The sequence below is a fragment of the Peromyscus californicus genome, unplaced genomic scaffold (assembly GCF_007827085.1).
Source record: "Peromyscus californicus insignis strain IS unplaced genomic scaffold, ASM782708v3 Scaffold_1__1_contigs__length_55948999, whole genome shotgun sequence".
NCBI classification, from domain to species: Eukaryota; Metazoa; Chordata; class Mammalia; order Rodentia; family Cricetidae; genus Peromyscus; species Peromyscus californicus.
This window is the reverse complement of record NW_026294492.1, coordinates 38,906,416-38,921,705: the sequence shown is the minus strand read 5'-3', so window position 1 is coordinate 38,921,705 and position 15,290 is coordinate 38,906,416. Positions and strand designations below refer to the sequence as shown.

The following is a 15,290-nucleotide window of genomic DNA, read 5'->3' as shown; positions in this document are numbered from 1 at the left end:
TTATTTGGTTACTTTATACATTACTGCAGTATAGTGATAGTATTTTTTTTTCACTTTCTGAGGCTCTGGGGATCCCTTGTCTCTGCCTTCTGTGTGCTGGGATTGTAGGTGTGAGCTGGGATTGCAGGTGTGAGCTGGGATTGCAGGTGTGAGCTGGGATTGTAGGTGTGAGCTGGGATTGCAGGTGTGAGCTGGGATTGCAGATATATGCTGGGATTGCAGTTGTGAGCTGGGATTGTAGGTGTGTGCTGGGATTGAAGGTGTGAGCTGGGATTGCAGATATGTGCTGGGATTGCAGGTGTGTGCTGGGATTGCAGGTGTGAGCTGGGATTGCAGGTGTGAGCTGGGATTGCAGGTGTGAACTGGGGCTGCAGATGTGTGCTGGGATTGCAGGTGTGAGCTGGATTGCAGGTGTGTGCTGGGATTGCAGGTGTGAGCTGGGATTACAGGTGGGCTACTGCCTAGCTTTATTCGTGGGTTCTGGGGATCCAAACTCTAGTTTTCACACACACAGAACAAGAATTTGAATGACTGAACCATCTCCCCAACCCCAGTTATAATATTTTTAAATTAGCTTTTGTTCTATTATAGTAGCAAATTGTTTTTGCTCTACAGCTTTGAAATGACTCTAAGTACTTCCATGATTTGTTACGAGTGATACTATGCTGTTCTGAGAACCTGCAAGTGCTATCAGACCCTACATATGAGCTGCTGAGCTCAACCCCTGGACTACAGGTAAGTACGTGCCTAGGAGCTGAGAACCATCAGCTTTTTCCCTGCAGATGGAAGATAGAAAGCACAAAGGGAGACAGAGTCACACCTGGTCCACATCTGGTGTGATCTCGGTAGACTCTGCAGCCAGCCCTGCCTCCCGTGGCAGAGGTGTCACCCCAGACACCTCACACTCGATGCCACCTGTGTTGCTATCGCTGTGATAAACACCATGCCCGAAAGCGACGTGGCGGGAAATGGCTGTATTTTATCCAACAGTTCCATTACTGAGAGGAGTCAGGACAGGAACTGAAGGCAGAAACAACCTGGAGGCGTGAACTGAGGCAGAGGCCGTGGAGGAATGTCACTTCCTGGCTTGCTCCCCAAGGCTGCTCAACCTGCTTTCCTATAGCACCCAAAACGACCTTGCCCAGGGTTGGCCCCATCCACAATGGGCTGGGACCTCCAAAATCAACCATTAACCAAGAAAATATCTCACAGACTCGTTTTCTGGCCAGTCTGAGGGAAGGCATTTTCTCAACTGGGTTCTTTCTTCCAAGATACCATATGAAGTCAAGCTGGAACTGACCTGAAAACTTCGTTGTCTAGCTTTCGTATCATTGGAAGGGTCAACGATGGAAGCTGCTGGGAAAGACTCAGCAATGAGCCTTGAAGGCTGTAATATTGACCTGTCGGGAAAGTTGTACAACAGGGTCGTGAACGTCATCATGACAACCAACTGCTTTCGGATTTGAGGACTGCTCCACAGGAGGAAACTCATGTTCAGTACTGCAAACCTGGTCAAAAGCCCAGGACTTAAGAGGTCATAGGTCCTAGAGGGAATCCACTACTGTTATCTTACTAAAGGGAAATGTTGTCAAGCTACCTTTTACATATTTATGTTCATGCAATAGTACTAATGTGCTGCCCTCAGCTTTGGCCAGAGAAACTTGTCTCTCCAGTGGGCAGCAGTTAGTGCAGAGACTCATCGCTGTTCAGTGGGCAGAGAACTGAGTGCTCATCCTGCCTGGGACATCTGTATCTACATCATCCCGCCAAAGAGGGAGCGCTGCAGAGAGGGTGGTGGAGAGGATTTAAGAGCGAGAGAGGGCGCCGTGTTCTGCGACGCTGTGTTCTGGACGTGGCCACCGCGCTCACGAATTCACGGCAGCTGTGGAGCAAAAGATCAAACCAAAGGAATCAGTCAGCACCCCAGCAGGCAGCACCAACCGGATTCAGTGGCTAAAGGGGGCAGGGGCAGGTCATGAAGGGGGTAAGAAGATGTTTCGAGGCCAGCTGGAGGGGAGTGGAAGTGGGGAGCTGAGCGCAGCTGTAATCAGGATACATTGTTTACATGAATGCAATTGTCGACAAAAAAAAATATTCTATTAAAAAAAAGAAAAACTATAAATTAAATATTGTACGTCTTTATATCCTGCAAGAAATTATGTGTGTTCTGGAGCCTGAAATCCATCAAACTACTTCATCATTACTTTGGATTTAATAACAAAACATAAAGTAAGGTTACTGTCTGACATGACATGACATGGACCCCGCGAAGCTCGATCAAGAAAAAAATGTAAAGAGAAAATGGAAGAGGATTTGAAGCAGCGACTAAATGATTTTGAAATTGTAATGACTGAAGCATCATGCACAGGAGTCCATCAAAGTTCTGAAGAAATGCAAGCTGTCACACCCAAAATCCCTAACCTGTGAGTGGGACATGGTGTGGATGGCGTGGGCACCAAGGGGACATGGAACTTCTCCTACCCAGCACCAACAACAAACGAGGCAAGGACCGGAACAGGAGTTATGGCAGGAAGAGAAAACCCAATAACGGTGAATAAGTCAGGGCTGGAGAGACAGGTCAGGAGATAAAAACACACTTGCCGGGCAAGCCTGATAGGCTGAGTTTAGATTCCCAGAACCCAGGCTTTAAAAACAAAAAGCCAGAGGCAGCAATGCAAATGCCTCTAAGCCTGGTGCAAGCATTTCAGATTTAAGGCAGAGACGGGAGAGGCTCTGACCCTCACAGGCCAGCTAGCTTGGTGTACGCAGTGGGAAACAAAAGAGACTTTGCCTCAACCAGGGCGGAAAGCTGAGGGCCAACATCTGAAATTATCCTCGGATCTGTATATCACATTATAACATACCCACGCCCACAACCATAGGCGCGCACACACCAACAGCAAAACACTAGTTGGCTAAAATTAAATCAGTCCATTAGGTTGGTCACCATGGGTTTTGGGGCTTCATGTGGCCTATTGATTGCCTCCTCTGATGGTAAGTTCCTCCCTTCAGGTACCATCTTTGTCTCATCCCACTCTACTGTGCCGGCCCCAGGATCAAGATGTCCTTCCACGCTTATCCGGAGTCACAGGGGGGATCTTCACAGTCAGAAAACGTAACTACCAAGATACAGCTGTGGCTTCCTAGGTTACTTCCCATCTAACTCTCAGCCTACAGAGTCAGGATGTCCCTAACCTCAAAGGAGGTGGATGTACATAGCAGCGGCTTCTCTCCCCATTCCCACTGTCTGCCTGGCTACCTACTCCTGCAAATATGCTCCCCCCCAATCACCTTTTCCATGCAAGACAGCTCTACTCTTGAGTTGCTCAGGTCAGAAACAGAGGCATCATCTTCCTTTTTCTTCTATCCTTCATAGTCCACATCCAATCCATCAATAAATGCTGTTCTTTCTATAGCTCAAATGTGTTCTGAATCTAAGCATCCCCCCTCTCCCATCGCCTCCTGATCACCATCGCCTCAGTCCTGCAGCTATGAGCCGAATGTCTGTGTCGTCCTGGAATTCACGTCCTGAAATCCATCCTTCAAGTCCAAAGGTGGTTAGACATGTGCACCGTCTGTTATAAGCTCTTCCCTCACCAGCAGTGCCTCCTTACTATGTAATTACGTAGCGGAAGGAGAAAGGAAAAAAATCCCCTTCAAGTGTCTTTAAAGGAACACTAGGGACACTAATCCCGTTCCTAAAGATGGAGCCCCAGCAGACTAACCAAGGAACAATGAGAAATAAATCTCTATTCTTTATCAATTACACAGCCTACGATATTTTGTGATAGCCACGGGAACAAATTAAGAAGTCTCGAGTTATTTCAGTAACATCGTAACTGCTCTTGCTACATGTACAGTCCCCACATCAACCATCGCAGCCTCTTCACAGAGTATCTTAACATAGAGTTCGTTACCTCTGCACATCAAACAACGCCTGAAGTTCTGACAACTCCCCAGAAAGCCCTAGCTCACCTCCATCCCAGCCCACTCACGACCTCTCTGATCTGCTCCGCATTCCTCTAGCTCACTGGGGTGTCCCAGCCACCCTGGGAGCTGCACGGTTTACCAGTGAGAAGCGCTCTGTTCCGGCGTCCGTGCTCCTGCAGCGCCCTCTGCTGGGCTCTCTCTATCCTGCAGGATCCGGGTGGCTCCATTTCTCTTGTCTCTTCTAAGATGTCACGGCAACTTCCTTACGCCACTCTCTGTGGCCTTGGCCTGCTTCATTTTTTCTGCATAGCAATCATCACGAGTTGCTATCTGCTGGTTGCTTGATTCCTCCCGTGTTATATACCCTTTATATCTTGGCAGAAGTTCACTGTCATTGCCCGTCCCCAGTAGCTAAGAAAATGCAAGCCCAAGATGGTAAATCCGACAAGCCTTTGAATGACCATCAAGACGTCTAACTGCAATGACAGCGTCCTGAGGTCCCTCGACTTGACACGGCAGCCTTTCTCGGCCTCACGGTGTGGAGAACACCTTTAGGGACGGCTCGGCTACATTTACAGGCTTACTCATGATGTGAAGAATTTTAGAAAGAAAAACGTTTCAAATACGCTTTATAAAGGAATGATTATATCCACCCAGGAAGGTCTCTGGCTGTGGGAGAAAGCTTACTAAGGACTAAGAGAACAAAGGCTCGCCCCTGAGTCAGGTAGCCCGGAGTACTTGGCGAGCATGGCGGCCCTGAGACACATGAAAAAGGATTGATGGACTATTTCACAAGTGTTTTTAAGTAGGAAGATTTAGCACATAACTGACTGTAAAACATTTGTTTGAAAAGTGAAGAAAAAGGACATTATTTTTCTGTCCCTTTAGTAGTTAGAAATGTTTGGAGATAAGCGTAGTATTTAAATCTTTGGGATGTGTAAATTGTATTCAACAGCATTTTTAGACACGGCATTAGGAATACTTTAAAGAGACTGTCTACTGCATTAATTTTAATTATGCTCTACCGGACTCACAATGCTTTGAAATGCTTATAAAGTGCCCTCAAGATCTTTTATTAATCAAAATACAAGCACCAAGCTCAGACGCGGCTCTCGACTCTGGGTGGCAACGGCTTGCCTGAGAGCGCCACCTGCTGTTTCCAGTGCGTACTGTAAATAACGTTTTTTGGACTTTAGCGGTCGTGGCTAGAACAAAGACAGTTTCTTAGGGACGGGTCAACACGCAATCGCGTTACTTTAAAAGCGGCGTTTCCTCCTGAGGTCTGGAAGACCACGCTGGTGCCGATACCTGGAGGGTAAGTGGCGAACCACACAGGGGAATGGCGACTTTCATTTCCTTCACTTCAGCTTTAATCCTTCAAAACATGGACAGCAGTGATTTTGAAGGCACACTATTATTAACAGGTTTATTTTGGAACTCAACTATTTGCTCCATAACCAGCAACCATCCTTTTTTTAATTAGTTATGGGCTGTAGGTGATATAATTAGAGGCAGAGTGCTTACCAACTTGTGTCGGATCCGGGGTTTCACCCCAATATTCCAAAAATTATAGGTGAATTCATATTTCAACACCAGCCATAGCAGGGACTTACTAATTTACTTATAACAAGAAAAACATCCTGGTTTCACAAAACCCAGGGAAATATGCAGGTAGTCAGGTTAAATTCATGACATGCTGGCCCAGGATGACCCACGCTGGTGAATGCCAACACCTCACCAAAAGCTCATGGCCCCACACCAGCTCCCTGGGTTAAGGTTAGTCCGAAGGGGACTTGGGATGGAATAGCTACTCCCGGGGAGGATGTAGACACTTAACATAGATATGACTGTCCGTCTACACAAACGGGGCAGGACAGACTAGGCGAAGATAAGCTGGGAAGAACTGGTTGACGGGGTCCGAGGAATTGATTGATGGAAAGCAGACATAGATAGTTCATGCCGCCCAGTCCTTTTGTTGCCTCAGAACAATTCGAGCAAAGCCTTCTGACTGCAAGGGGTGTCCAAAATAAATGCCGGTCCCTACGAAGGGCTGGTGCAGGGTTTGGGGGAGGTTTTGGGGGGTTTTTATTTGTTTGTTTTTGCTTGCTTACTTACTTATTTATAGGGGAGTGTGCCACAGTGCACATATGGTGGTCCCAAGACAGCTCAGGCGAGTAGGTTCCTTCCCCATGTGGGTCTTGTGGATAAAACTGGATAATCCGCCAGGCATGGTGGTGCACATCTTTAATCCCAGCACTCAGGAGGCAGAGACAGGCGAATCTCTGTGAGTTTGAAGCCAGCCTGGTCTACAGAGTGAGTTCCAGGACAGCCAGGGCCAGTGAGACTTCTCTCAACCTCCCCACCTGAGCACACACACACACACACACACACACACACACACACACACACACACACAACCTCGGGTAATCAGGTTTGGTGGCAAGCACCTTTCTCCACTGAGCCGGCTCGCCATCCCTCAGATGCTGTTTTTGATACCAGCCTTAACAAGTACATAAAAACTGAATTCAACAAATACCTACTTTCTGATAAGATGGGGAATGGAGAGCCTCCCCCCCCCCCTGTTGGCTTTAAATCAGCACTGAGTTATTGCCCTCCTGTCTGTCATGGCCTACCCAGACCCCACTCAGCTCTCACACCTTATCCCAGGTAATCTCTGTAGCAGTTGTGTGACCGTGGTTTTCTGAACTTTAAAAACTTTGTTTTGTTTTTAAATACACGTTATTTATACATTACAACATTGTATGATTCTATTCTGTGGACAAAACTTGTCATATTGTCAAAAAAAAAAAATGGTACAGTATGAAAGATGCTCCTACAGGTAAAGGTACTTGCCATGAAGACTGATGACCTGAGTTCAACCCCTGGGGTACCCGGGGAGGGGGGTGAGGGAGAGGGAAAGGGAGGGAGGGAGGAAAGAAAGAGAGGAGAGAGAAGATAGATAGATAGATAGATAGATAGATAGATAGATAGATAGATAGATAGATAGACAGACAGATAGGATGTAATTTTTTAATTCTTAAAAAGAAAAAATGTTTAGCTGGGTGTGGTGGCGCACGCCTTTAATCCCAGCACTCAGGAGGCAGAAGCAAGTAGATCTCTGTGAGTTCAAGGCCAGCCTGGTCTACAGAGCAAGTTCCAGGACAGCCAGGACTGTAACACAGAGAAACCCTGTCTCAGAAAAAGAGAAGGAAAAGGGAAATGGTGACGGGCTTTGGAGTCTTATCCAGCTGGTTCACTGGAGCCGTCAACACCTTTCCTTACGTCTTAATTTGGTTTCCAGTGCCGCCGTGACAGACTAAATCGACTCAAGGAGGAACGGGTTTATTTACCCGACCCTTCCCAGCCACAGTCCATCATCCAGGGAAGTCAGGACAGGAAGTCAAGGCAGGAACCTAGAGACCGGAGCCGATGCAGAGGCCATGGAGGGGTTCTGCTTACGGGCTTGCTCTCTTGATTTTTTTTATATGACCCAAGATCACTTGCCCAGGAGTGATACCACCCACCATGATCTAGGCGCTCCCACATGAGTCATTCAAGAAAATGTCCCCAGATTTGCCTCCAGCCCAATTGTATGGAGGCATTTCTCAATTAAGGTCTCCTCTGCCCAGCTTATCTCAGAACTGTTTATCAAGTCTATAAGTTGAAGAAAACCGATACTAATGAACATGATCCTTGTCCACAGAAATGCGAATTAATTGTGTTAGGGTTGGAGGATTTATTGACCATTGTCCAGTGGTGGCTCACAGCATCAAGCACAGTGGTTCTCAACCTTCCTGATGCTGTGACCCTTTAATACAGTTCCTCATGTTCTGGTGACCCCCACCCCCGTGGTTGTTTGAATGTAATTGGCCCCCATAATCTCACAGGGAATGGCACTATTAGGAGGTGTGGATTTGTTGAAATAGGAATAGTCTTACTGGAGGAAGTGTGTCACTGTGGAGGTGGGCTTCGAGCTCTCATATATGCTCAAAATACTGCCCAGTATCTCAGACCACTTCCTATTGCCTGCACAAGATGTAGAACTCTCAGCTCCTTCTCCAGCACCATGTCTGCCTGTACGCTGCATGTCCCACCATGATGATAATGGACTGAACCTCTGAACTGTAAGCCAGCCCCTACAATTAAATGTTTTCCTTTATAAGAGTTGTCACAGTCATGATGTCTTTTCACAGCAATAGAAACCCTAACTAAGACGCCCCTAACCATAAAATTATTTTCTTTTTTTTAATATAAAGTGGGCAGACCCGCTCCTTTTTTTTTTTAAGATTTATTTATTATGTATACAGTGTTCTGCCTGCATGTATCCCTGCAGGCCAGAAAAGGGCACCAGATCTCATTACAGATGGTTGTGAGCCACCATGTGGTTCCTGGGAATTGAACTCAGGACCTCTTCAAGAGCAGCCAGTGATCTTAACTTCTGAGCCATCTCTTCAGCCCTCATAAAATTATTTTTATTGCCACTTCATATCTGAAATTTTGATACGGTTATTGTAATGTCTGGTTTTGTGTGTCAACTTGACACAAGCTAGAGTCATCAGAGAGGAAGGAGCCTCAGTTGAGGAAATGACTCCATGAGATCCCGCTCTAAGGCATTTTCTCAATTAGTGATCAATGAGGGAGGGCCCAGCCCATGGTGAGTGGTGCCGTCCCTGGGCTGGTGGTCCTGGGTTCTATAAGAAAGCAGGTTGAGCAAGCCATGGAAAGCAATCCAGTAAGCAGCCCTCCTCCATGGCCTCTGCATCAGCTCTTGCCTCCAGGTACCTGCCCTGTTTGAGCTCCTGTCCTGACTTCCTTCAATGATGAACAGCAATGTGGAAGTGTAAGCTGAAATAAACTCTTTCCTCTCCAACTTCCTTTTTGGCCATGGTGTTTAGTCGCAGCAATAGAAACCCTAAGACACTTATGAATCATAACGTAAATAGCAGATATAAAGGATATCTGATATTCAACCCCTGTGAAAGGGTCATTTGACAACCCCAAAAAAGGTCACGACCCACAGGTTGAGAACCATTGATCTAGCATATTCGTGACTTCATTTCAGAAGTTTTTTTTTATTTCCTATGTATGTCTCTGTTCTTTGATGCTTCTTGAAGCCATTTATAAAACATCTCAGCGGTTCCCTCAGTAGTTAATGAGTTAAATAGAATAAAACCTCATTCATATGCTGGTTTCAGATCCTTATGTGCCATGATTATATCATCCTTGTTTTTTCTTTACTTTCTTTGAGAGTATATTATAGTCACATTTCTCCCTTGGTTTTCCTCCATCCAAACCATCCCGTATATTCCTTCTTGTTTTTTCAAATCCATTACTTCTTTTTCCATTGTTATTGCATGTATAGTGTATATATACATATACATCACTAAATGTAATCTGCCCCATCAGCATAATGCTTCCTTACCTGTATGTATGTTTTTAGTGCTGACCATTTGGTACTAGATAACCAACTGGTCCGTTCTTCTCTGGGGAAGCCACGCCTCCCATTACCAGTCTTCTTCAGTTGCCTGTAGTTCTTTAGGTAGAGTTGAGGTCTCAAGGGCTTTTCCCTGCCACACCTCCTAATCCTTTCAAATAGTGCCACTCCCTGTGCATTCAAATATATGAACCTATGGAGGCCATTCTTGTTCAAACCACAGCAGATCAATGTAGTCCAAACCCCTCATCAAGGAAACTTCTCTTTGCAGTAGATGGAGACCACTATAGAAAACCACAACCAATCAAAATGCAGAGTTGTGGAGTCAAGTCCCAAGGGATAGATAAATCTACAAAAATATTCTATACCTGAGGCTCAGGGAGCATTGCAGAAGAGGAGGCAGAAACATTGTAATAGCCAAAACACGAGAGAGTTTGCTGTGAAATTGTTTCCCAGTAAATTGAAGCTATAATTGTCAAGTCTCACCAACATGACGGCCCAAACATGAGCTAAACAAAGATGCCACCAAGACACACCAAAGTGGACAGGGAAAGGCCCCTACAGGCACTGCACTCATATGCTCAAACATGCGCGCGCACACACACACACACACACACACACACACACACACACACACACACGAATAACAAAATAAGTCACCTTTTGACTCAGCTATTATAATGTGACCCAAAAGACTTGGTTGATCTTCATTTTCTAGGCTATGCCAAGATGTCATGTCGAGGGACTCCATAATAGTGAAGTTATGTGCATATATCTGACAGAGAGTCAACTGTTTAAGGTTATTGAAATTGTTTTCACACCTTAAAAAAAAAAGCCCCAGGTCTTGCAGAAGAAGATAAAAGTCCACAGCACAGAACCATTTGAAATACATCTTTAATTTTATAAAAATCAATAGGTAATCTACAAAATACTTTGTTACATGATTATCAAAGTTCAATCTGTTCTGTATTTGTAATGACAGGTCACAAAAGTCATATTTTGAGTAAAACGTAACAGTCATTGTTAAGGAAAACCATCCAAGTGAATTCGTAAAGAAAGGGGCTAGACCATAAACACAGCTCCCGAATGAAAGGTACTACAGTTCTCTGACATACACACCAGACCTAAAGGTGAGCTGGAGAGCACGGCATTCATCTTTTGTAATTGATTAGCTTTAACAGTTGCCACCGACACGGGAAGCGTTCTCGCACTCAGACCTGCACAATTGATCACGGAACGATCAACTCATGAACTTATTAGCACAGTTAACGTGGCCCTTGCTGGCTAGATGAACGGACCAGGCCAGTGAAGGCAGAAGGACAAGTTATAACCTGATGGTGTCCTTGACATTGGCCACAGACTCCAAAGTGCTCACACTCGTAAAGAAGTTATCTAAATTAAATTTTTTTTAAAAGTGTTTTTTCTCGAATTCCCTCCCAGGCTCCTTTAGAAGCAAGGACTTTTGAAGATCACTGCTGGCCTCCTGGAAGAGATTTTACTTCTTACACCGTCTAAATGCCCTGGTAACTTTTCACACAGAGCTCAGGAGTCACATTTGACCTCCAGCCATTTCTAAGGTCAGAAGAACTGTATTAAAAAAGCCTCTCATCCCTAATGTTAATTTAACACTACGTAATGGATATCTAAGGTCCTTGATAGATGTGCAAATTAACAATTATGCCACTGCACCCCGCTGTTAATGCTATCAACATTGCTCCAGAAACTCCGTTTGGGCTTGTGGCAGTCTTCTGTTCCTGAAGCTTGAGATGGTCCTGAGGTCTGGGTGGCTTGTGACTTAAAGACCCCAGCAGTATGACCCACACACACTAGCCAGCCTTCAAGGCGGGAGGAGGGATGCCTTGGACCCTTCACTGGATTTCTTTTGTGATATGAATATGCATTCAGTTCATTTGCATCCACTGTGAACTCTTGATGGGCAGGAGGCCATAAAGCACCTCAGAGAAAAAGATGGGATTAACCCACCTCTTTTCCGGCATCACTACTCGCCGGTCTCCATATTCGTCCCAAGCAGACGGAAGAGAAAGTGTGCCTACTCCAGAAGACAGGGAAAGAGGGTGTGATTGCTATAAAACACGCACTCGCGACCATCAGCCACGAGCCTCGAGCAAACATTGTGAGTGACGTATCCCACGGAGTTAAACTAGAGCGCTGTAATCCATTGACGTTGAATGTTGTTTGCTGTGCCTCCACAGTAACAGAAGAACAATAAAATCTGATTGATACAAACCATCGTGAATGTTTGTTTTAATCTATCTGAATAGATGAAAATGAACGTAACACAAGATAAATGCGTGAAATAAATTCTGTAGGCCAACAAGGAAATGTGGTTTAGAACAGCTGCACATCACTTTTTGACTCAAAATAAGCCTAGAGAGTGGGGAAGAAAGCTTCCAGTCTCGGATAAGGCTCGATATGAACTGAGTGCATGTTAAAACAACATGGAGGACTCTGTTTTTCAGACAAAGAAAAAGAAATTCCTCAGAACATTGATTTTTATCAGTTTTAGGGTTCTGACTTGTCATGGTAAGTACTAAAGGAAATGCCAGGCAGAGTTCTAGCTGCTAATGCCACTGTCGTCTCCCTAGACACAGGACCATCAAGTCTTTCCGCCCACTCGGAAGAGCTGAACTATCTCCTTGTAGTAATACAGTGTCTTTGACTTGGCACATCTTCTAAAGGAAACACTTTCATACTTTTGGTTGTGAGCCTAGCCTGGAATGGCTGGGCCATCTCTCCAGTCCAAGAAAACAGTCTCAAAGAATTCGAATGAACCCGAAGAGTGGCGGCAGCACCAGGGCACAGAATTAAGCCAGGGCTTAGCCTCCTAGCAAGAGAGTCCAGGGCTTAGCCCTCTAACAAGAGAGTTGTGTTCATTACAGGAAATACTGTTGCCAAACACGGTCCTAGCGTTGCTACTTTTGGAAAACCATATTCATGATCTTTAAAAGTTCATCTTTAATGTAAATAAATATTTTAATTTATGGCCAGTGACTCTGATCTCATTTTGAAAGGAGTCCCGCGCCCTCCCCTGCCCCTCCCTACCCCAGACCAAAAGGCACTGTATCGCAGGGACTCATTCCAAAACATGTACATTAATGGAAATAATTTCTTTGGACCATAAATCCCACATGACATTTTGAAAATGACCCCACGGCAAGGGAAAGACAGGTAGCAAATGCTGCCGAGGATGACTCCCAATATTGTCACAGGACAGGAGCGTAGATAATTAAAAAATCACAGGTTTTGCCTAACTGCATCTCAGGGCTGAGTGAGAGGAGACATCACGTACTTGGGGTTCTGTCTCCTTCGGTTGCCTCTCTTGGTGGTCCACATGCTAACGGTCCCAGCTAGGGTTTCTATCGATGTGACGAAACACCATGACATAAACAAGTTGGGGAGGAAGGGGTTTGTTTGGCTTACACTTCCGCATCACTGTTCATCATGGAAGGAAGTCAGGACAGGAACTCAAACAGGGCAGGAACCTGGAGGCAGGAGCTGATGCAGAGGCCATGGAGGAATGTTGCTGACTGGCTTGCTTATGTTTTCAGAAGGTTAGTACATTATCATCTTGGCAGGAGCATGGTAGGAGCTTGAGGGTACTTGTGGTGCTGGAGCAGTAGCTGAGAACTACATCCTTATCCACAGGCAGAGAGAGAGAGAGAGAGAGACTGGGCCTGGCATGGCTTTTGAAACGTCAAAGCCCACCCCGCAGTGAAACACTTCCTCCAACAAGGCCACACCTACTCCAATCAGGCCACACCTCCTGGTCCTTCCAATCCTTCTCAAACAGTTCCACTCCCCGGTGACTAAGCACTCAAGTATGTGAGCCTGTGGGGGCCAGTCTCATTCACACCACCACACTAACACAGAAAGCAAGAAGAGATGGGAATCACACAACCCAGGTGACAAAATGAAGTCACTGGGTAATCCAAACCCACATACTCTTCAGGCAAACTGGCCAGCAGGTCTCACGTCAATTAACAGCACCTCTGCCTTTCAACAAGATGCACAAGTCACGGACACATTCCCACTCGTATCCCCAGAGCAAAAGTATATCAGGGGGTAACATGCAGACGGCCTGCTTTGGAGCATACGCTTCTCCAGACTCACCACTGCATCTCTGGCCTAAGGCTGCTACTCAGAACTCAGTCCCACCATACTGTACCAGAACTTCCTGCCCCAGCTGTGGGTTGACCAGAGGGGCATCATCATCTACTGAGTCACACAGCCACCGGCTTTATCTGGGTCTTCTCCATCTATCTGGATCCACTTCTTTTCTATTTCAACCTGTTAGGGGAAAACAGAGCACTGGCAGTGTTAGGAACAAGATCGGCAGTAGCTCTTGGTACTGTCTATACCTGATGATTCACTGACTGCCTCACCCTGTGGACACAGCCGCAGCCCGTCCACGGATCCACAGCAGCTCAGCAGTGAGGCACTCTTGTTTTGTGGGAACCAAGGCCCCCAAATCCTTCCTTCTAGAATCAAAGCTGAAGCTCTCTGGAATGATAGCTTTCATCACAATTTTTAATTTCAATCTGCCGTGCCCTGGGAAGCTGCCATAGGAACAGTCCTACAGAGGGACATTCAGTGGTCCTTGGGTGACTGTCACTGGAACAGGCTGACCCAATTTCTTCTGTAGTACAGATCTTGGCTGCTGGGGGTTGGGGGGCAGCTTTGGGGCAGAGGGTAGGGCACAGTGTACCAGTTGCCCCTCACTAACTTTATCAGTAGGGAAAGAAATCAGTGGATCCACACATACAGATTTCTCAACAGATGTCAATGGTGGCCACTAAGTTATCATGACTGACCACTGAGTTTTTTCTTTGTCGAATATCATTGGAAAGAGAAGACAGAAAGGGAGAGAGACACACAGGCAGACTGACTGAATGACTGACTGACTGACGACTGACTGACTGACTGACTGATTCTTAAGGCGCAAATTGCGTATTTCCTGTCAGGCTAGGCCCCACCCCGGATCTAGAACCCTCACTTGAACCAGGGCTCTTGGGGTACCTGGATGTTGTAGCAAGCCCGCTGAGACGTGTGCTTCTGAGGCTGCACGTCGCTCTCTACTCCTAGAGACCTCACCTCCGTCCCCGAGGCAGAGGTTTCAGGCATTGAAAACTGGACAGTAGCAAACGGATACCAATCTGAGGGAATCTCCTGGTCTGATCCAAGTTCAAGTTTGTATGACAGACTATGAGGCTGATCGGGACCTAGAGGGAACCAAAGCAAAGAGTCAGAATGATCCAACGGCAAAGGAGTAGTCTACACCACGTGCTTCTCGCTGTAGTGAAAATCCCAGCCATGAACATCAACTGTGTGCCAAGTGGGAAGAACCTAATGTCACACTTGGAGCATTAGTTCTTGTCCCCACACAGATCAACTCTTAAAAATGACTTTTAGTCACAAATGTTACAAAGGTTCTCTAATCAAAAGATAAGAACCATATTTATATGAAACAGAATTATTTGACCACAATGTGATTCAGCCCTCTAGAAACCTTTCTCCTGAGTAGACTGAATAAGCTCCAATAATTCCCCATCATTGTTTTAAGCCAGTGTTTATTTTTAGATAATGCAAAGATAGGGTTCAAATTAGGTCATGTGGTTTCGAAAGCCTGACTTTTAAAAGTTAGGCTTGAAGTTTTGGTATAACACGTTTTTGTTTCGGTGGAATGGATTTTTTTTTCACTACTGAAATTCCCACTCATTGTCCTGAAAAGCTCTTACTAGAAGAGACTACAGTAGAGAGATGGACACCCCGGCCTTCAGTATTTCAGTCTAATATTTGTTCTCGGTGAAGTGAATTGTCGTGGCGGTACCCTAGGCTGTGCCAGAACCTGCACAGGACCCAGGGGTCCCGGGTCTACTCAGAGAGCTTAGGTGGGAGTTACAGAGTG

The 15,290-nt window shown here is 45.8% G+C and overlaps 1 protein-coding gene and 1 long non-coding RNA gene across 7 annotated transcripts in view; one reads left to right on the top strand and one right to left on the bottom strand.

Annotated features, from left to right (window-relative positions):
- The first annotated feature begins 2,317 nt into the window (after nucleotides 1-2,317).
- LOC128115645 (uncharacterized) lies at nucleotides 2,318-11,616 on the top strand. The gene is made up of 2 exons (XR_008220241.1): nucleotides 2,318-5,245; nucleotides 10,805-11,616. It is a non-coding gene; the product is annotated as an uncharacterized LOC128115645 (long non-coding RNA).
- Nucleotides 10,241-15,290, bottom strand: part of Ston1 (stonin 1) — a 46,730-nt gene continuing 41,680 nt past the window's right edge. For all 6 annotated transcript variants that reach the window (XM_052746528.1, XM_052746531.1, XM_052746533.1 and 3 more), the window contains exons 3-4: nucleotides 14,402-14,604; nucleotides 10,241-13,672 (exon numbers count right to left, since the gene is read on the bottom strand). In XM_052746528.1, the coding sequence (XP_052602488.1) occupies nucleotides 13,598-13,672; nucleotides 14,402-14,604 (278 nt within the window). In that variant the 3' untranslated portion in view covers nucleotides 10,241-13,597. The remainder of the gene's footprint in view (nucleotides 13,673-14,401; nucleotides 14,605-15,290) is intronic.